At 37.6% G+C, this 21,428-nt stretch overlaps 2 protein-coding genes across 7 annotated transcripts; one reads left to right on the top strand and one right to left on the bottom strand.

Moving 5' to 3' along the window:
- Window positions 1-14,280: 14,280 nt before the first annotated feature.
- LOC112000436 (SWR1 complex subunit 6) lies at window positions 14,281-17,066 on the top strand. 6 transcript variants are annotated; one of them, XM_024032558.2, is made up of 6 exons: window positions 14,281-14,514; window positions 15,380-15,486; window positions 15,624-15,726; window positions 16,147-16,256; window positions 16,332-16,565; window positions 16,816-17,066. In XM_024032558.2, exons 2-5 carry the CDS (start codon window positions 15,382-15,384, stop codon window positions 16,533-16,535), a joined length of 522 nt encoding a protein of 173 aa, XP_023888326.1. In that variant the 5' UTR covers window positions 14,281-14,514; window positions 15,380-15,381; the 3' UTR covers window positions 16,536-16,565; window positions 16,816-17,066. The 6 variants fall into 6 exon arrangements, with proteins under 6 accessions (XP_023888326.1, XP_065636913.1, XP_065636912.1 ...); XM_065780841.1 differs by lacking the exon at window positions 16,816-17,066 and adding an exon at window positions 14,848-14,910 and having other exon boundaries at window positions 16,332-16,744; XM_065780840.1 differs by lacking the exon at window positions 16,816-17,066 and adding an exon at window positions 14,795-14,910 and having other exon boundaries at window positions 16,332-16,744.
- On the bottom strand, window positions 17,043-20,205 carry LOC112000435 (laccase-13). The gene is made up of 6 exons (XM_024032556.2): window positions 20,013-20,205; window positions 19,756-19,907; window positions 19,272-19,516; window positions 18,997-19,125; window positions 17,539-18,495; window positions 17,043-17,424 (listed from the first exon to the last, which is right to left on the bottom strand). The coding sequence occupies exons 1-6, from the start codon at window positions 20,130-20,132 to the stop codon at window positions 17,294-17,296; spliced, it is 1,734 nt and encodes a 577-aa protein (XP_023888324.2). The 5' UTR covers window positions 20,133-20,205; the 3' UTR covers window positions 17,043-17,293.
- Between the last annotated feature and the right edge of the window lie 1,223 nt (window positions 20,206-21,428).

The following is a 21,428-nucleotide window of genomic DNA, read 5'->3' as shown; positions in this document are numbered from 1 at the left end:
TTTCTGTACGTTTTTCCCTTTGTATCTAACCAATTTATCTAATTGGGCCGGCCTTTTGGGCCTTACCAATTGGGCTTAAGTGTGTGGCTTGGAGTGGGACCAAAAGGGACCAATAAGACACTAGCTCCAATGGGCCTTGGGCTTTTCTGTCAACTCTTGACAAGTCCAAAGTTACCATTAACTATTTTTAATACCACTATATAAAAATAGTTGCACTCTAGGTCTTATCTATAAATTATATCCCAAGACTTTATTATATATGCAACCCCTTCATAAAATATTCTTAGTAATACAAAGTCATTAATGTAGACTGCCACTTTGTAAATTACTACATCTTAATCCTTGAGTACCCGGTTTAATCCTTTAATGTTATTCATTATATATTTATGAAATCCAATTCCATAAATATATACTTTAGTCTTACTAAAGTGGTTAGGCCTAACTCTTTGAATAACAAACCTATTAAACTTATCTCAAGGGAATATTTTATATCTCCGTTAAGAGACTATGAATTCCATCTTGAGAATACATGTTCCATCAACACTAAATGTGGCTGCCCAACATACTGAGGTTTTGACCATAACTGTAGATCTCACTCCTGATATATCAAAGCAACCTACACCTCATGATCAGGTTCATTATTCTCTCAGGATTAAGAGTTCATGCAAATACAAGTCGTGAGATTTATTATTCATTTGACAGTCTTTAGGAGAATAATAAATCTCACAGCGGTCCAGTTCAATATATCTTAACTCTTAAAACATATTAACACATCAACTAGAAGTCTCCACTTCCATGATCAAGACAAATCATCGTAGTTGATATGTTATAGTCTTCGCAGATGAAATGCCCAATTTCATCACCGACTACGAACTATAATTCTGAGTTTACAAAGAACTTGTGATTTATATCTTCTGTGACTCTTCACATAAATCACATACTATGCATCTCATGGACTATATGATAATGTCTGAATATTCATGTTACCATTATTTCAGATAATAATAAAACAAATTTATTAAACATAATATTAAGTCATACATAATGTCAAACACAATGTCACACTTAATATTATACATAGCATCTTACAATAGGATTTAAGGGCACCAATCCTAACACATTGGCCTTCTTCCAGAGAAGTCTACGAGTGCCACCCTAGTGCAGTGCTTCATTGAGAGGAGGTGGGACATTACCCACACCTTTCATATCATTGAGCGGGAGATGTCGATGACTCCCTATGACTTCTTTTACATGATTGACCTTAGTTTTGAGGGGGCCATCATTAGTTTGGATTACGTGTTGGGCGTGTAGCTGGGCATCAACATGTTAAGGAGGAAGTACTTCACTGAGACCATCCACTACTTCAACCTGGAGTCGGATTACATGTTCCTCCCCTAGAGGACCATGGAGGAATGTGTCCGTATGGCTAGGGCTTTCCTTCTCCATTTGATGGGGGCTTTCCTCTTTGCCAATGGTGGGAAAACGGTGTCTATGACGTGGCTAACCCTTTTCTAGGATTTTGGGGAGGCATAGAGGGCCAATTGGGGGTAAGCATGTCTTGCTTATCTTTACTCCACCCTCGACACTCTCAGCTGGGGCACTTTGTGGCAACTTGTGGGGCCTTGGAGGCTCCTTAAGGTCAGTTCTCTTTTTACTCTTAACATTTCCACTTGTAGCTTGTAGTCTTGTAAACTGTATTGTCTTGAAAACTATTTTCTTGCATATTGTCATGTTGCAAACTGTCATCTTGCATCTTGTCATCTTGCATATACCCTGTGACTTGTGTTTCTTTTTTGTAGTGGTGGGTTGTTAGGTATGGCCTTATAACTCTGGGCACCAACCTAGTTCTGAAGGATTTTCCTTGAGTGTGGGCCCACCTTGTTGGGTTGACTTTCGATGAGGTAAGTTCAATATTTTTAGTCTTTCACGCTTCTTAATGCATTCTTCTTAGGATATTCTTCTCCTAACCTCATGTTATTATAGGTTAACTGGACCTCATGGGCCAGCTAGCCCCTTCTTGGTTCTCGAGTTTTGGAGCTTGCTGCTCTCATCGCTTTAGAGATTACTTGACCTTTTGAAGGAGCGGGCTTGAGGGCGCTATATTTGGTGGAGAGGGTGAGGTGCTAGTTGGTGGGTATGGATGACCCACAAATTCTGAGGGACCCTCTTAAGTTCATACTTGCCCCACACTCCATGACTGATGTAGAGTACAACTTGTGGGGAGTGGTATTTCCTACACCGAGCAACTTCTTGAGGGGTTGGACTATAATGAGTTCAACATCACTTGTCTCATGCCTTCTCTCACTGCCCAGGTATATGCTCAAACTCTTTTTCTTCTTTTTTTTCTTTGCTTAATAGTTAATGGTAACTTTGGACTTGTCAAGAGTTGACAGAAAAGCCCAAGGCCCATTGGAGCTAATGTCTTATTGGTCCCTTTTGGTCCCACTCCAAGCCACACACTTAAGCCCAATTGGTAAGGCCCAAAAGGCCGGCCCAATTAGATAAATTGGTTAGATACAAAGGGAAAAACGTACAGAAATATAGAGGTGAGAAAAACATCATGAAAATGGTGTGCATGTGAGTTTTTGTCACTCACAAGTCATCCCTTTGTTACCAATCGAGAGACCACACATCTTGGGCGTTATTGGAATTGGAGTGAAGATTAAAAGTAGTCCCAAGTGCTTCAATCTTTGTTTTGAAATTCACCGCTTCAAGGTACGATCTCTTTTTTCTCTAATTCTGAAATTTACTTTGTACGTGTTATCAATATCGAATGAAGTAGATCCGTTTAAAACTTATTTTCCGCTGCATTTATCTTTGTATCCATCACAATGATAGGCTCAAAGCCCACCTCCTGTACATAGCCTCTAGTTTTGGTGCTTCCCCTACTAGCATAAGGGGATGATAACTACAAAAAAAGGAAAGATGTCATTAGATTCATGATTCAAGTGAAATTCAAAGAAAATGGTATTGTGATGCATGGGTGAAGGTAAAAAGAATGATGCAACGATATTCAGATGCAAAAATGACACCAAAAAAAAAAGGATATTAGAATTGCATATGGAGGTGAAACGGTTGAAAAAGAAGCAAAAAATGGGCAAAGCAAAGCAGAGCAGAGATTCTAACAGGTGTCTCACGTACACATGTCAAAGTCCATGCATGTGGACAAGACCTCGCGTACACAGGTTCATTCCCACGTACGCATAACCTCAATAACATACCTGCATACGCATGAATGCAAGCTATGTGCAAGCTTGAGCCCACACATGCAAGAACACAGACAAAAGTAGTTCTTCGACATTTTGAAGGAGACACCATTCAAAATCAATCCTAGATATGTTCTTACCCCTCCTAAGACATAAGGTTTTCATTTAAACCCATCCCATAGCAAAACCCAAGCATTTAGATAACCAAAAACACATTCAAACCAAAGATCAGAGAGGAACTTGAAAATGAGAAAAAAATGAAAAACTTATAGATTCACCCATGGGAATGTGGTTCTTTGGCCGGTATATCAATGGTGGAGGTCCCACCAACCTCGTGGCTCCGCTCCAACGGGTGAGATGGAAGGCATCAGCAGATAGGACGTAGGAGGATTTCTTGGCTATAGGTGCCATTGGAGAAGATGATGAGAGAAAGGGAGAGAGTGAGAAAATAAGAGAATTTGAGAGGATGAGGGAGTCAAGAAGTGAAGAAAAGAAGGGAAGAATGGAGGTTTTTTTTTTTGAAAGAAAAGAGAGAGGAGTTATGAATAATATGAAAAGGTGAGGGAGATGAAGAGAACGAAGAAGAAGAGAAGAAAAGAAACGGTTGGTAACCATTGGAGAAAATGAAAAGGTGGGAACACATCTAATGACTAATCTACATGTAGTTTAGTCATGAACAGTTAAAAAAAATTAATTTTTCTTTTCTTTTCTTCTTTTCTTTCAAAAAAAAAAAGACATCTCAATGACTTCCACAATTAGACATAAATTATCAAAAAATTCCCCAGTGGATCAAACACATCAAAAAGCTCCCTAGTGGATCAAGAACATTAAAGAAAAAATTTTAGTGGATCAAGCCCATCAAGAACCGTTCCCAGTGGTTCAAGCACCTCAAGAACCATCTTTTAGTGGGTCAAGCATGTCAAACATTATTAGGACATATATAGTTCATTTGTTAAGAACATATGTTATTCTTTTATATAATTGACTAATCCTTTGACAAAACGCACTTTACTTGTAATTGGGTAATGCTAAGGTGTTTTTAATACTTCAAGTAATAAGGTTTCAAGATCAAGTGTTGAAGTCATCAAGTTTGTCCAAGAAACAAGTTAAGAAGTGCAAGTTCATTAAAACTCGACAGCTGTATCTATCGAGCTTAAAAGAGCTATTCAGCCCCATGTGCTCGACAGCTACTCAACATCTCCTATCTGTCGAGGTTTAAGAAAAACAGATTTTTCTGTTCTGTTTTCTTGGAATCCGTGTTTATGTGTTTGCACCTTCTTTTCTGCTAACTCCAGACATATAAAAGGATTGTTTTAAGGGCTGTCAAAGAGTACACAAGTTGCACAAGTATTGAGGAAAGTCTATTCAAGTAATTTATGACCGGAGACAAAGTTTCACCCTAAGTTTATCTCTTCTGAAGAAATTGCTGCATATGTGCACCTTTGGGTTTTGTGACCAAGCATCTTCTTGATCTTCATCTTGGATGAACTGAAGAACTTTACAACCAACAACTCTCTCTAATTGGTGTTTGAATTCGCATACTAGGATCCGCGCATTAGTTAGTCACGTACTTGGGAGCCGTGCATCAAAAGGGGAAATTGTCACTATAGAACAAGTCCAATTGGGTATTGAGGTAAGGGTTCAATTATAGATTAGTATAAGGTACTGGGATTTCTTTACTTGTAACTGCTTGTTGTGATAATAGTGAAATTTTGGAAGTAATGACCTGAAAATCACCTTGTGGGGTTTTTGCCATTAGGTTTTCCCTATTCGTAAATAAATTACCGTGTTATTTATTTTTCACTGCATAATTAGTTTATTGGTGATTTGTTTGTGCTACCATGCGCTTTGCATGTTAATTAACTTAATTAATTCACTTGGCTAAATTAATTGGTTAATTTATCACAGGGGGTCAATTCGTTTTTGGCCTATCAAACATCATCCTCATTAAGGAAGTAGAAGACTCTCCCTCAACGTTTCAAGCATCTCAAGTAAAGCATCCCCAGTGAAGGAAGCAAAAGATTCTTCCCAAATGTATCAAGCATTATCCTCATAAAAGGAAGCAGAAGACTCTTCCTCAATAGTTCAAGCACATCAAGCATCATACCTTTGGAAGAGGAAGATGATTCCTCCCCAGTGGACCTAAGTACACCAAAGTAAATTCCCAGTGAGGAAGCAGAAGATTCTTCCCCAAAATATCCCCAGTAAGGAAGCAAAAGATTCTTCCCTAGTAAGTATCATACACACAAAATTCTCCAGCGAAAAAGCAAAAGATTCTCCCTCAAAATTCTCAACGAACCATATGAGAAGTAGAAGATTCTTCCCTAGTGGATCACACGTCCACACTACTCCTCGGTGAGTCCATCCATATTACTCCTCAACGAGTTTTCTCATCTCCAAACAAGTCATGAGAGGTAGAAGATTCCTTCTCATGCACATCCATTCCTCAGCGAGTTCTTCACCATCCTTAATGGATCCTACTCATGCACCTATCCTCCGGGAATTGAGCATGCAGGCACAATAGAAAAAGGTAGAGAAAAAGGCCAAAACCAATCCGAGGCAAAAGCCTCACCAGAAAAAGTAGAGAAAGAAGTGAAGAAGACAAAAGGGAACAAGTCACCAGGAGAAGTTTGAGGCAAGAGCCCCGGATGGACACCACAAAGACTATATCCTATTGTTGTTTGTTGGGTTAGCTCGTAAGGGCACCCTTGTTTTTTTTTCTTTTTTCTTCTTAGTGACTCTTGGATAGTGAGTCACTCACCATTTATTTGCAAATGGCAAAAAAAGTTCTAGGATAGTGAACCTGTCATTGCTCATTTTTTGAGCAATAAAGGTGGGACTTCGAAGCAAAATGTTTTATCGAAGCAAAATGTTTTATCGAAGCAAAATGTTTTATCTCTTATTCTATTGATTCCATTAGAGAAGCTCACGAATCAAAAAATGGGCATCTGTAGGGTTAGGCATCAAAAGAGGAATCTTCTTCGTCTTCCATAGGGTTGGGTGATCTTGGATGCCTAACACCTTTCCAAGAGCGTACCTATACTCCGAACCCAAACTCTGGTAGTAAGATCAAATGTCCTTCCTCGAAAGGATGTTATATTCATGGTTCCTAGACCATATAACTAGGTGGCAACTCCATTTAATTTTCCCTTCCCTTGCACCCACAAATGGGATAATGCTCGAGGACAAAACCGAGGTCGAGAAAGTCCAAAGAAAGGCACCGCAATACTGGCTCTCAAAAGAACAAAAGCTATACAAACAGTCATACTTCAAGCCATATTTGCTTTGTATCCATCCTGAAGCAATGGAGGCAATATTGGAAGTACTTCACGAAGAAATTTGTGGTAGTCATACTAGAGGAAGGTCCTTATCACATAGAGGTCTCACCCAAGGACACTGATGGCCCAACATGCAAAAGTCTGCCCAAGAATATGTCAGGAAGTGTGACTAGTGCCAAAGGTATACCCTGAACATCCATTAGCCAGGAGGAACCTTGAATCCTCTTTCCAATCCATGACCTTTTGCACAATAAGGCTTAGATATAGTTGGTCCTTTCCCAAAGGCAACTAGAAACCAAAGATGGCTCCTCATAGGAACTGATTACTTCACGAAATGGGTTGAGGCTGAGCCTCTCTCCAACATCTGAGATCAGGATATGAAGAAGTTTGTCTGAAGAAACATTGTCACCAAATTTGGAGTTCCACATACACTGATCTCAGACAATGGGCTTCAGTTTGATAGTAAAACTTTCCTAAGATATTGTTGTGAATTGGTCATTAAAAATAGATATTCCACCCCTATCTACTCTCAAGGTAATGAGTAAGCTGAAGCCATCAACAAGGTCATAGTGAATGGACTAAAGAAAATGTTAGACGAAGTAAAGGGAAGATAGGTGGACAAGCTACCACATGTGTTATGGACATACCACACCATACCTAAAAGGTCAATAGGAGAGACCCCATTTTCAATGGCGTATGGCTCTGAAGCAGTTATCCCTCTAGAGGCAAGATTTCCGACATTAAGAACTAGCCAGTTTAATACCGATGAAAATGGGCAACTCCTCTCAGCTAGTCTAGATTTGGTTGAGGAAAGAAGGGAATTTGTAACGGTTCAAATGGCTCATTATCAGCAGGAAAGACAAGAGTAGGAACCTTGGCTGTTTCTCTCAAAGCTAAAGGAAAGATAACCTTATCTGAGTTCATCAACTTCGAAGCAAGATCCACCTCGGCAACATTCAAGGCCTCTGCCCAAACTTGGAGGCAATATCCTCAGCAAACAGCCGTGATCTAAGATTTCAAGATTGCCTCCATTTCTTTTTTGCCTAGATTATATGCAGCTTGCTCTACCTTCTCAATCTCTTCCTCTTTGCCCTCTAAATCTTTTCGCTAGATCTCGAATTTCTTTCAAGTAATAACCAACTACTCCTCGGCCTTCTTGAGATGGAGTCGTTGGTCTTCGGCCTGTTTTTTTGCCCCCGTCAAGGGTACTTCGGCACTTTTTCTATCCCTCTTAGCCTCAACTAGTTTGAGGAAGGATTCCTTGGTCTTCTTCTCAAAAACAATCTGGGCCTTAAGGGCAGCAATGCAGCATGCCTCTTTATCCTTAAGCTTAGAATGGGCATGGTCTACCCCTTCTTCGGCAACATGAGCCGCTTGAACTGCCTGTACAAGTAAAGAGGGACAAGAAGTGAAGTTAAAAAAATAAATAAATAAAATGATATAAAAACGATAAAAGGGATGTAACTAAGAATACGAATATAAAAAATAACCATGGCAAGATCCCTCTTCAGAGTCAAAAACACCTCATGCTTCTTCAAGCTTCTAAGGTTGGCATGTCTTGGAGGAGGAGCATAGCCTGCTCAAGGGAGTTGGCCACATAGACGGCCTTCTCCTGCTAAAAATCCCTGATGGATGAATCAGTAGGCAAATGGGCTCCATCTAGTAGTAGAGGGGGGCTCTTGTGTGGTGGTCAACTACGACCTCAAAGCCCGAGCCTTTGGTAGGAACTTTCTTCTACTGCCCCCTAAGGACCTTGGACCCCTTGGGAGGCTCCTACTCCATAGAAGGCTAGATCTCGCCTTCTTCGAAAACCTCCTTTCCAAACTTTTTGTCATTTTTTTTTCTTTTTCTCTCTAGGCTCAATGGGAGAAGTCCAAGATGGGAGGGGGGTAGGAGACCGAGGATCCGTGGTCACCTCGGGAGTGGCACTCCCAACATGAGACTCCAATAAAGCCAACAAGTTGAGGGTCCTTTTTTGTAGCACCATGCCTTTAGGTATGTCCGAAATCTTTTGGTCAGTGCTTACTTGGACAGTGACTTGACGCTTCAAACTGGCTTTGGAAGGTTCGGCAAGGTCGAGTTGGTCAAACACTCTAAAATCTTCCTTTAGATCGATAATCACAGGCTCCCGACCAAGCTTTTATGGCTCTTCGTCCGAAGGTATTACTTCTTCCTCGGCCTGGATAATCTCAGCAACTTGCTGAGCAGTTAGTTCAATGTCCTGAGTTCCCTTCAAAGGTGGACTAGTAAGAAACCCAGGGACGACTACGTCAATCTTCGCTAAACAAGGATCCTTGGCTTTGATCACGTGCTTGGGGGACTGAAAGCTAGTGGAGATCGGAGTGTACCCTAGAATGACGTGGGCAGCACAAAGCTGACCGTCTTTATGGAGGAAAATCTTAGACTTCAATATTCTGTTAAGGTCCTCACGATTCACCAAGTTGTGATTGGGAGCTGTAAATTTTTTATCTGCAACAAAGTAAAGAAAAGGAAGGTTAGAGGTTAGCTACATTAAAAAATAAATAAATAAATAAAGAAGATAGAAGAGGAAAAGAAAGAAGAGTACACGTTCCTATAGATAAGCAAATAAACAAAAAAAAAAATGGAAAGAACGATACTCTATGAACTAAGGGTAAAATAGTTTGCTCAGGCCTATAAACATCCCACCTAGCTCCCCATCTTGTGTAGGAAAATGTAAACTATCGTGTCATTCACCCAAGATGATCAAAAAGTCCTTGTCCATGCCCTTGTTGGATTTAGGAAGGCAGGAGATCATCCTGACCGAGGGTACCCTAGTCTTAAAGTAGTATCCCATTTCCTTGCTATTTTGACAATTGTACATCCAGTTGACATCGTGATGGGTTAACTCCCATCTTATAGTTTAACATATCTACACTACCTTGTATTATAAAGATGTTCGGAGAGCACTAGGTTAGGCAAAGTCTATAAAAAATTAAAAAATCTCTCATTACCTTGCCCATGGGGATTTGTATCCCACCTTCTATGAAGGCAATCATGGGGATAGCCACAGCACTAAGGGGCCTCATAGTGTGCCATTCCCCTAAATGGCAGTGCCCTATTTCTATCCCGGCAGGAATGTTATATTTAGCTTTAAAAGCCTCCCTCCTCTCAGGCGTATCGACTAAGATAGCAAATCTACCTATCCTTATTTAAAAAAAAAAATTAAAAATGACTCTAAGCTATGTGAAGGCTTAAGACACTTACGAATATGGGAAATGGGGCACCTCAGATTGCTTCTTTGATGGTAAAAGAAGGATTAGTGAAATGGGGAAAAGCAATCCCCCATCCCCCTTATACAGAGGTGAAAAATGAGCGGTAAAATTCCCACAAAATCCCAGAAAAACTACAGCCCTTAGATCTTCATCTCAACGTAGAACGTGGGGAATATGACGTCACCTATTGCATTTACTACAGTGTTGCAAATGCCAAAGCGTTAAGAACGTGTATAGAGCAGATGAAAAGACACTCTCACATAGGAACACTCCCAACGCATGTTACACCACCTAGGTCAAAACCCCACTCTCCAGGATAGTTGTAGGAGTGGAATTTTGAAAGGCTATTGTGGGAGGGCAAGATCTGAACGCAGAATAGAACACACGGGCCCAGTCCGAGGGTGGAAAAAGGCTCATTCACACACTAGTCTGGGCTAGACACATGGATAAGAATCCAAGGAGGGAAGATGTAAAGGCCCATCATCCGAAAAGCTTGAAAAGCAAGCACTCCTCAAGATTTTTTCAACTAGCCACTTGCACCAAAGGACAGGATACCAAGGAAGAACATAGAGACATGCAAGTAAAGAAGAGATAAAATATCTAGGTAAAGTAGCCATCACCTCCACATTCAATGCACTGTACTAACTCAACTGATCGCATTAATGAAGAAATGACCCCTGAACAGTAATCTCACAACACACTCTACCACCTCCAATAGAGCCTTGATGGGACAAGCATCTAAACTAATGCCTTGAGCCGTACAGGTGGAGGGCTCAGATGCAATATAAGGGACTATATAAAGGAAAGAAATCCCTCCAAGGAAGAGGAGGAAAAATTGAAAAAAGAATAGAAACTATAGAACATCATCTTGTATTAAGAACTTGAACAATTTTTATAAACATTGCCTCCTCGGCCAAACCCGAGGAAATGTTATTTCCACATTTAGTACTTCTTTTTACCACCCTCTAAGCCCTAACTCCACTAACCTAACATCAAGATCATAAAAGAGCATTGAAGTTGACCTCGCAAGCCAATAGTTTAACAAATTAGTTGCACTGGGCCTAAAAAATCTAATTCCACTATTCTAAGTGGGCCTAGCATTTTTGGGCTCTTACAACACTCATCTTGCCTATTCCGTAAATTAGTCTCCTACTTTCCTAAGAATTAAGAGAAGTGTTACGTCAACAACATTATCATAACAAATCCTAGGTAGTAAATTGTTACTAGTTTGAATTTAAAACCCACCACTGAAATTACTTTTTTACTCATCAGTAACAACTAATAACAATTTACCATTTAGAATCTGTTATAAAAGTGTTGTGAATATAGTGTTTCTTAGGGATTAATGGAAATATTTAACATCATTTTAAAACAATAAATCTCATTCATATACATTTATGCTAAACAGTCATATGATGCTAAACATAATCATATGATGAAGGATGTAAAATAACATGAAGAAACTTCATCTAAATAAAGACAACTTGTTGCTCCTTGATGGGGGAGGCAGTGGAGGTGGCAGACTTGCTCCAAGTTGAAATTTTAAAATTAAATTATTTTCTTCTTTTAAAAAAAAATTCCTACCAAAAATATTTTTATATTAGTTTTTTTTTAATAAAAATATTAGAACGGCATCATTTTGGAACATTTAGTAGCAGCCCTCTAACGAAAATTGACCAAAAGAATTGATTTGATAAAATTAAGTGTGAATTACAAAGTACACTCCTGAAGTTTAGGCTTACTTGAATTTTACACCCTCAAGTTTTTATTCTATTAACAAAACCTCACCTTCTGTTAGTTTAAGCATGCTCACATTTTCTGTTTTTGTTGCCAAATTAGCCCGAAAAAATGACACAATTTCAAAGAAAGCAAAAGACACTGCTGCCAGCTTCCAAAATTGTGTGGTTTCGCCCAAAATCGAAAAACACAAAATCCAGGTTGTATTACGACACCGTTTTGGAAGCAACTCAATTCTTAAATCAACAGCTCAAAAACCCCTAAGAACCCATACTTGTTGAAGGACCCAACGAACCCATTCAGCTCAAAACCCAACCCAACCCTCGGCTCACCGTGAACCCACCCGCAGGTCCAGTCCAAGGTGACGGTGACAACGACAATAAGTTTCACATGATTTCTCATTTTCTTTGTTTTGTCCAAGACATGATTTTTCTTTGGGTATGCGTAATTATATACAATATTAAAGATGACCCATCTTTAATTTCGATGTACCCATGTAGAATTGAAAGCTCTGAAACTGATATAAATACCTTTCATTAGAGAGTTAAGTGTGATTTGGCAATACCTTCAATTCAAATCTAGGTTTTACCATTACTCATTGTATTTTTTTAGGGGCGACCCTAGGGCGAGAACTAAAAATGTTTGTATATGTGTGTTTATGTATGTGTATGTGTATGAGTGTGTATGTGTATGTTTATGTTTATGTGTATGTGTATGTGCATGTGTGTTTATGTTTATATTCATTTATGTTTATGTATGTGTGTATGTTTATGTATGTGTATGTGTATGAGTATGTATGTTTATATTTATGTGTATGTGCATGTGTATTTATGTTTATGCATGTTTATGTATGTGGGTATGTTTGTGTATGTTTATATTTATGTATGTTCATAAACACACATACACATAAACATACATGAATATAAACACAAACAAACATACACAAAAACAAACAAATATAAACACACATACACATAAACATACATAAACAAACATAAACAAAAACAAACAAACATAAACACACATACATATAAACACACACACATAAACATAAACATACATAGATATAAATACACATACAGACTAAGAAAAATTAAACTCTCATATAGACTGGAAAAAATTGCAAACTAACACCAATATTCAAACAATTTCGTTAGTTACTTTGATGTACTAAATCGAGCTTTTATGTGTGTTTATGTTTATATTTAAGTTTATGTGTGTGTATATTTACGTTTATGTGAGTTTATACGTGTTTATGTTTATGTATATGTATATTTATGTGTATGTGTATGTATGTTTATGTGTATTTGTATGTGTATGTGTATGTACGCTTATGTATGTGTATGTGTATGTGTATGTGTATGTGTAGGTCTCTTTGTATTTTTCAAACTCAGGTGCAATACCCTGATACAAATGTAATTAATGGCTGAGATTAAAAGTTGAAAAAACAACTTTCAATCTTAACCATTAAACAAAATATATTAAAGGAGAGTTAAAAAGTTTAAAAAAATATATAAAAAATGTAAAAAAAAATACCTACAACAGTGCACCTGATCTTAATCCATCTTTCTTCTCTCACCATTTTTCTTTTCTTCTTTTTTATGCAATGCTTTATTCTTCTTCCTTTTATTTCTCTTTATACATCGCCTAGGCTGACAAGAGAGAAGCGAGCAAAAGCCACGTCAAGAAAGGAAATCAAAGATTGTGCTACCGAGCCAAATACTATGAAAATATCTTCCTCTCAACTCAAACAATCCTCTTAGGTGAAATTGTGGCTCACAAGGTTTCACCGGATTATGGTGTGCGATTTTTGGTTATTTATTTATTTATTTGAGGTTATGAAGCAAATAGTTTTTACATTTTGCTTACCCTTTCTATTTTCTAAAAACACTTTTCTGGGAAATATATATATATATATATATTTTTTTTTGCTTTGCTTTCCCTATCATTCTTGCTTGTGGTATGTGTTTGATTAATTTGGATCTAAAATTAGTTCAACAAGATGATTCTTCTTCTAAAATATAATAACAAAACTAATATATGTTTTTTTAAAGGTGGGTTCACTTTCAGTGTTTTCATTTTGTGATTTTGGTTGTTTTACGGGCTTTGTGCTTTGATTTTGGTGGGTGTGATTTGATTTGTGATTTGGTGGGCTTCTGGGTTTTTGTTGCGATTTGATTTTGGCTGGGTTTTGACCGTGGTGGTGGTCGTGATTTGATTTTGGCTGGGTTTCGACAGTGGTGCGTGGTTAGAGGTGATGAGCTTGAAAAGCTCCAGTCATGGAGGTTTAGAAGGAGAGCATGGTGGTCAACCATGGAGCACGGTGTGACGTGGGTTGAGGCAGAAAGAGGATGAAAGGGAAACAGGGGCGGCCCTAGACATTTTGAGGCCTAAGGCGAGAACTAAAAATTGAGCATTTTTTGTACTTATATATTAATTAAATTAATGTTTATTTAATATTTTTATATTATATTTTTCATCATTATTTTCATTTTCTTCTAAATTATTTTGAAGTTCATTATCAAGATTTGTTGTATTGCAAAATTGAACATCATTTTCTTCTAAATTATTTTGGTGAATTTCTTGCTCATTTGTGATATTTTCATCTAAATTTTATGTTATATTTATCCATTGATCGAGACTCAATTAATTTTTTTTTTTTTAATTTTTTCATATTCAGATATATATTTTTAAATAGACATTTTTAATTAAACAATATATTTATAAAAAATAAAATAAAAAATAACTTTTTAAGTATAAAGCAAATGAAAAATACAACCTTATTTATATAAAAAGTTATTTTAAGTTCTTAACAAATAAAATGGAGTGCCCTGTGCCCAAATATTTATAATTTTATACCTGATTCCTGAGGTGAGGTGAACAGTTGAGACTTGAGTGAGGCGGAGAGCAGAGAATCAGAGAGAGGCTGAGGCGGTCCAGCTGGACCAGCCGTCCAGACGGAGGAGCTTCAAGCTTGCTGCCTTGCTTGAGCCTTGAGCTGTTGTCTGTTGAGCAGATGAGAACAGACTGAACAGTGGAGACTGGAGACTAGAGAGAAAGGTAAAATTTTTAGGGTTTTGAGTGGATTTATTTGTTTCGATTTGTGATTGTTTTGTGGTTAATCTCTTAGACCGGATTTGTAGTTTATCTGGTTGATTTTTGGTCAATGATTTTGCTTAGAACCAATGTTTAATAGGATTTACCAAAATTTTTGTTTTTTTGGTTAAAAGGATGTGCCAGATTATTTTTGTAATTCACTTGAAACTAAATTTTTTTTTTTTCCTCTACTACCCGGTTCTTTTCTAAAATTTTGGGGCCCCCTTCCACTTGGGAGCCTTAGGCAATTGCCTAACTCGCCTAAGGGAAGGGCCGGCCCTGTGTTTTTTTTGATAGATTGTTAAAGGAGACCAGTCAATGCCACTGAGCATCAAGGCTCTCTTGGCCACTTTACTCAGTGTTAGTATGCTCAAAATCCAAATTTACTTTATCACAAAGTCGTTGAGAGGTTTACATGTCTTTCATTTTTGGTCCACACTCCATAGCCTCTGCTTCAATATAAATAAATAAATAAATAAAAACAAACAAACAAACAAACTACATCAAAAAAAAAATAATAATAAAAATGGTTATATTGCATTTTTGCTTCCTGAAATTTGGGGTAAGTTCCATTTTGGTTCTTCAAATTTGAAAGGTTCAGATTTTGTTCCCCGAAATTTCAAGCACTTTTGTGGGGTTTGGGAGAAGTGATTAGTCATGTAAATAGAAAAATAAATGGAGTAACCAAGATATTCCATTTTTGAAATTTCAAGGACCAAAATGGAAGAAACCTTATATTTGAGGGACCAAAAATGCAATTTACACCCAAAAGAAAAGGCAAAGGAATTTTTCAATGAATATTTTCTCTGATTCAGATATCTCTTTGCAGCAATGGATGATGATAATTCCAACCCATTTCGACGCATGTCGAGCCGAACTCGTAAGGTTGCTCCAAGAATGGCTGCTGCCCTTGCAAGTAGTGACAACCGCACGCATGTATGTCGTATCCATTTGATTAGAAATATTTTTTTGGCTGTGGTTTCTGTACTCTGCACAAGTTTGTGACAGTTAATGAAATAGGAGATTATAAATTATATCAACATTGATTAGTTGCTTAAAAATTGGGAGTTTAGGCCGCTCTTGCTCGCCTTGAAGCTTTAGAGAATGACAATGCGGGGATAGAACAGATAGAAATCAATGAAGACAGTGATGCTTCTCTTGACGATGATGATCAAGGTCTAATTCATTTTAGCTCTCTAGTCTTTATTTCTATATTCTTTTTTGTGCATTCTTTTGTTGTTTTATATTGCTTCCCCAAAACTTTATTTGCTAGGGTGAATGGGTAAATCTTAGCTTTTGATTCTTTATATTATTCTTAGAGCATATACCTACAGCCATAGAACAGAGTCCTGTATTGAGAGCATGTAGATCCCTGAAACCAAATCTCTCTCTCTCTCTCTCATCACTTAAGTTGATTCGTCTCAGTAATCAATCATAGAGGGTTGGTCTGAATGGGATTATAAGGTCAAGTTTGGTGTATGGTTATAACCAAAGTTCCTCTTGATAGGGTAGCACTGAAAATTGCCTGTCTATTTCACCTTGTTGGTGGATATGTTCACTTAGTTTATGTTTTCATTTTTGGACCTCTTGTTGCAGGATATATGCAAAAGAGGCAGTCCAAGGGCACAAAACGTAAAACCCGACAGGCCAAAGCACTTGAGAATGCCAGGAAAGCCCCGAGAACATTTCTGGAGCTATTAAATGAGGTAATAATGGAAATGCTGCTCAACCTGTTTTTAATTTTAAATTGCTTTTAAGTTACTCATTGGTTGCAACTGCAGGCAAGCCTGGAATCCTTGCCTCCTCATGTTCCCTCCTATTTGAAGGCAGCAGTGGGACCTCCGAGCTCTACCTCTCGCCGCCATTTCTGTACTGTTTGTGGATATGCTGCCAGCTATACATGTGTGAAGTGTGGGATGCGCTTTTGTTCAGGCCGTTGCCAGAATATACATAATGATACTCGTTGTCTGAAATTTGTTGCCTGACTGGTGGGAGATTTTAACGAGTCAAAATCTGTAAATTCATGAAACTTGATGCTCATTGCTATATACAGAGCTACGGGGATATTGTTACGTTCTTTCCATTTTTAGTTTCCCTAGGAAACAGGGTGTTTTGTACCATTTGCCTGTACATTTTATATTCTTGCAGTTTAGTTCAATATATAGAGGGGGACTTTTTGGATTGTTGCTGTTAATTAATTTTTGTTTTCCTTCAATTTCTTGAAATTACACCTTACTCATGCAACATGCTTGGTGCATATTCCAGGTTGCTGGCAACCCTGTTTAGCTGATTCTTGCAATTTTCACTGGGTTATAAAATGACTACAGCCAATCAGAATATAGTTGACTCGATGCCAATGGTCATCATCACATGTGAGCAGCAAACTCTACTTCATGGGTTCTTCAAGTGTATTTGTTGAATGATTATCTCTAGCTCCTTACATCTGTTTCATTTGTGGTATGTTTTATAAACTTATCATTAGAAAGCTGGAATGAAAAATAGATATTTCTTATTTATCATGAATTGGAAATCCAATTCTTTGATTTTGAAAATAATACACTCAATCAAGAAACTTGACAAATCAGCTGCTTAGTGGAGCAGTACCAATGCTTTACTTACTACTAAAAAACCAATGGTATCAAATTCAACTGAACAGATACTTGTATACAAACAATACTAGAAAACAGAAACCCCGTCAACTTTGAAATTGGATGTAATGACTGGTGATGCTTTGTCAATGGTCTTAGCATTGGGGCAGATCGGCTGGTGGAGGTATTACAGACTGAGATTGCCCTACTCCATTCTCAACTAGGAAAGACATTGCCAAACCCCACCTGAGATGTGAGTCTATGTGACAGTGCAATAGCCAAATTCCTGTTTTGGACCAAGTAAATACATGGAAAACATCAGAGCAGTGGATTTATTAGTGGTCAAAGTGAAGCAGACTGAGACATATTAGTGTATTTATACTTAGATTTGGTATATCACCTGGATTATCTGCCACAAATCGAATGGCTACCCATCCACCAGGGTTTGATCCAATGGTATTCCTTTGTGGTGGGTCGATGAAGTTGAACTTGGCTGGATCTGTGCTTGGGTTGAAGTTACCAAAACCTGATCCAACAACGTAGAAGTGATATCCATGAAGATGCATTGGATGGTCCTCTGTTGTGACAATACTGGTATCCTGAAAGACAACTTGTACTCTGGAACCATACTTCAACTTATACAGCTTAGTTCCTGGAACAGGTTGCCACAGCCCGCGGTTCACGTTGCCTGTATAATTAAATTGTATGGGGGGGACAGGCGGGAAGTCTGTGGTGAAGATACCAGGTACACCTTGGTAATAGGCTTGCATTAGGGAGTTGGTTCTTGGGAGTACAAAAGAAACGTTGTTTATGCTGGCAGTAAAGCGGGTTCCATTTGGTCCTTGACAACGGGGGCTGTTAGGACGTGTGCAATTGTTTAGTCCTAACCCCACTGTGAAAAATAGGTTCTCGTCAATGGCTGTGGGAACTTTGACCTGAGAAAGGCTCTTAATCCCAGCTGAGAAAGCAGTTGCAGTGTTTGTATCATTGTAGGCGGGTAGTTGTGGGAGGATTGGTCTTGAAGATTGCCCCTTCTTGGTACCGCAGGAAGCAGATTTGTATTCAAGGATTGCTGTGGTGGTGGTGTTGTCAAAGGGTGCATTCATCGCTGTGTTATAGGCACGCGCTGCTATGTAGTAGTGAGCTGGGGGCTGATCTGCAGTGAGGAGGACATTGGTTGTCTGACCAGGTCCTATCATGATTACCCTGGTTGTGAAAGGCTTGGTGTATGATGCATCGACACCAACAACGGTCATTTGGTGGTTGGCGATGGCAAAGAAGAGTTCTTGATTGAGTGCAGAGTTGACGATTCGCAATAGAACTGTCTCGCCTGATTCTATGGGAATTCTCACAGTTTCTGCATTGTGAATTTAGTTATATTACCCACTTTCATGTTACTCTAATAAAAACAAAATATAAAAGTCTTATCACAAAATAAAGTGAGGTTTGCTCTATGGTTTCGTCTTTAGTTATAATTGCACATAAATATTAGGAACGCAACTTTTTTCATTACTTGTTAAGGTAGCAAGTTATGATTGAAGTAACATCACTTTTCACTGGTGTTGTTTTTATTATTGTACCAATTATAACATGTCAGGTTAAAATTTGTGAATAATTGTGTCCCTGAAGTTTGATAATCTCAGTATGAGAAATCAGAGTTTGAGGTCTATCTTATTCAAATATGCACTATTAGTTATCTTTTCTTTCACGTTATTATACTGCCTAATAACTGCCACCTGACTCAAATTAATCTTCAATATTAAGAAGAGAGCAAAAGTTTTTTTTTTTTTTTTTCCTTTTATTTTCTTTTCCTTTTGTAAATTTTAAGTTTTTGGCTACAAGTAAGGTTACTCCATACCTTTGCTGGAGCATCTATACAAATCACCGGGTTGACCATTAATGGTATATGCATCAGAAACATTAGGAGCCGCTCCTGTGAAAAGTGCCTGCTTTAAGACATCCATGGGGTTTCTATCGAACCATTCTCCTGATAAACCATCATAAACCATTATAGTTTTATCATTTGCTCAAAATTCACTGACAAGACTGAACAAAATCTAGAGCATTAAGGATTAGTGGTGAGAGCCATGTAGGAAAAACTAGAGAGTTTAGTAAGAGGTCTTTAGTTGTTACCAAGAAGAAGGGTATATTCTTGCTTGGGCGTTGAGAAGGGATATGGAGAGCCCAATTTGGGATGGATGTTGAGAGCTCCATAAACAGTGGCTCTGAGAAATTCACTATGAGCATGCCACCACAGAGTCCCCTCCTGGTTTATGATTGTGAAACGGTATGTGTAAGTTGCTCCTGGTTGGATGGGACACTGAGTCACATAACTAGGACCATCTGCCCATGGATTTCTGAGCTGTCGAATTCCATGCCTAAATGATGAAATTCAATTATTCACATCAACGTTACAAGCATCATGAATTTCAAGTATGTATGCAGTGTTTGGTAGTAGATTGAAAATTTTCTACGAAGTTTCTCAAAAATAAAGAAGATTGCAAATGGAGGGAAAATAATTTGGCAGTTAATAGACGTATGTTAGCTGCTGTTATATATGTCTAGGAATAAGCTACATGTGTGATATTAATGTACATAGAAATTATAATCGTTTTACCAGTGGAGGGTAATGTTGTATTGAGCAATGTTCACTACTCTGATCACAAGGGAATCTCCATTTCTCACTTCCAAGGGTGGCCCTGGGAATTGTCCATTTACAGTAATTATGTTGTGAATTCTGCACAGCCTCTTCACTGGTTTTGCTTGAATCTAGTTCAGTCACACACAAAAAAAGAGTAATTAATAACCAACTACATTCCATTAGGGATAATAATAATAATAATAATAAGTTCATGAAATGAAGAAAAGACATACAACAAATTCATGGTAGTGAGTCTCAGCATTTGCAAAGGAAGAAAGGAAAGTGATCACAGCAAATAGGCCAAGTAATAAGCAAGAGCACCATGGCTTAACAGTGAGATTGTAAGCCTCCATTGCTTTCTTCGCCTTTGTTGAATAAAGCTTGGAGTGCTTATGTGTGAGTTACGACCATAAGAGAGACCAACTATTTATAGTGTCAAAAAGCGGGAAATGAGAATGATAATACTCAATTTTTTTATTTTGAAGGTGTGATTATTCGGCAGATTTGGTTTTAAGTCAACACTAATACATGTTAAGATATTAAGGCTTGAGGACTTTTAGTCCAACCATAAAGGGGATTTGTTGCACCCACTAGGCCCTTCACTCGATCAAGAAAAAACAAAAGGGAGAGAGATTCTGTACTAAATGCAAGTTAGGAGAGCGAAAGCAAATTGTGACAATCACACATTACTGTTAGGGATTGCCCAGCTCAAATTTTTATCATAATTTAATGTCCTACAGTAAGTCTTTTTATCAAAAGCTAATATATGGGATAGAATTATAGATGTATTTGCTTCCTAGTTAATCCCCTAAAGCAAACATTCTACTACAAATCTGTGGAACTTTAGGATTTCATTAGTTCATAATTATGTAACAATATGTTCCCAACAAAGCTTGGAGGAGAAGTTGTTAATAATAAGTTAAGAAAGTAATGTCAATAGTGAGTCCAAATGAGAACCAATTATAGCTTGCCACCTACACTTTGTTTTGAAATTGTTGTCCATAACACTACTCTTTGATGATTGAACTTTCTAGTTAGTGGTGATCTCTTTTTGAATGGTTATGTGAAATTTTATCTATCTTCTTTGGCCTCATTGATGACTGCAGTTGTCTCTTCCATTGATTTTCTTGTAGAATTTTATTATTTGTTATTATTATTTTTTCTAAGAAACTTCTTGTAGAAAGCTACTACTTGTATTCAAGGCTCATAGTCAAATAAAAGACTTCGTTGTTTTCTCTAACCCCTGCCCGGGTTGATTCCTGTTTCGTTGAAAATTGATCGAGTATTTACACCACCAAATTGTTCAAATCAGGAGTGGAGTTAGAAATCTATTTTTGAAATGGCCAACTTCTAGAACCAAAATGAAATAATATGAAACTCAAAATGCTTCTGCACACACGTACATACACATGTTCACACATAACATAGTTATGTATGTGTTTGAAAACTTACTTATAACAAAAGTTATGTATGCGTTTTTAATTTTTCTTGAAAAGATTACTAAAAAATTTTTATATTTTGTTAAATATAAGTTATAGCGAAATTAAAATTACAAAACAATTCTTAATTTGAGATCATTTTTATATAAAAATTAAATTTAAATTAAGTAGTCATATGGTATCTATAATATATTTTTAGCTTCTTCATTA

This window comes from Quercus suber, unplaced genomic scaffold (assembly GCF_002906115.3).
Source record: "Quercus suber isolate HL8 unplaced genomic scaffold, Cork oak 2.0 scaffold_248, whole genome shotgun sequence".
Lineage (NCBI taxonomy): Eukaryota > Viridiplantae > Streptophyta > Magnoliopsida > Fagales > Fagaceae > Quercus > Quercus suber.
Note: the sequence above shows the minus strand (reverse complement) of the source record. Positions and strands in the feature narration are given on the sequence as shown.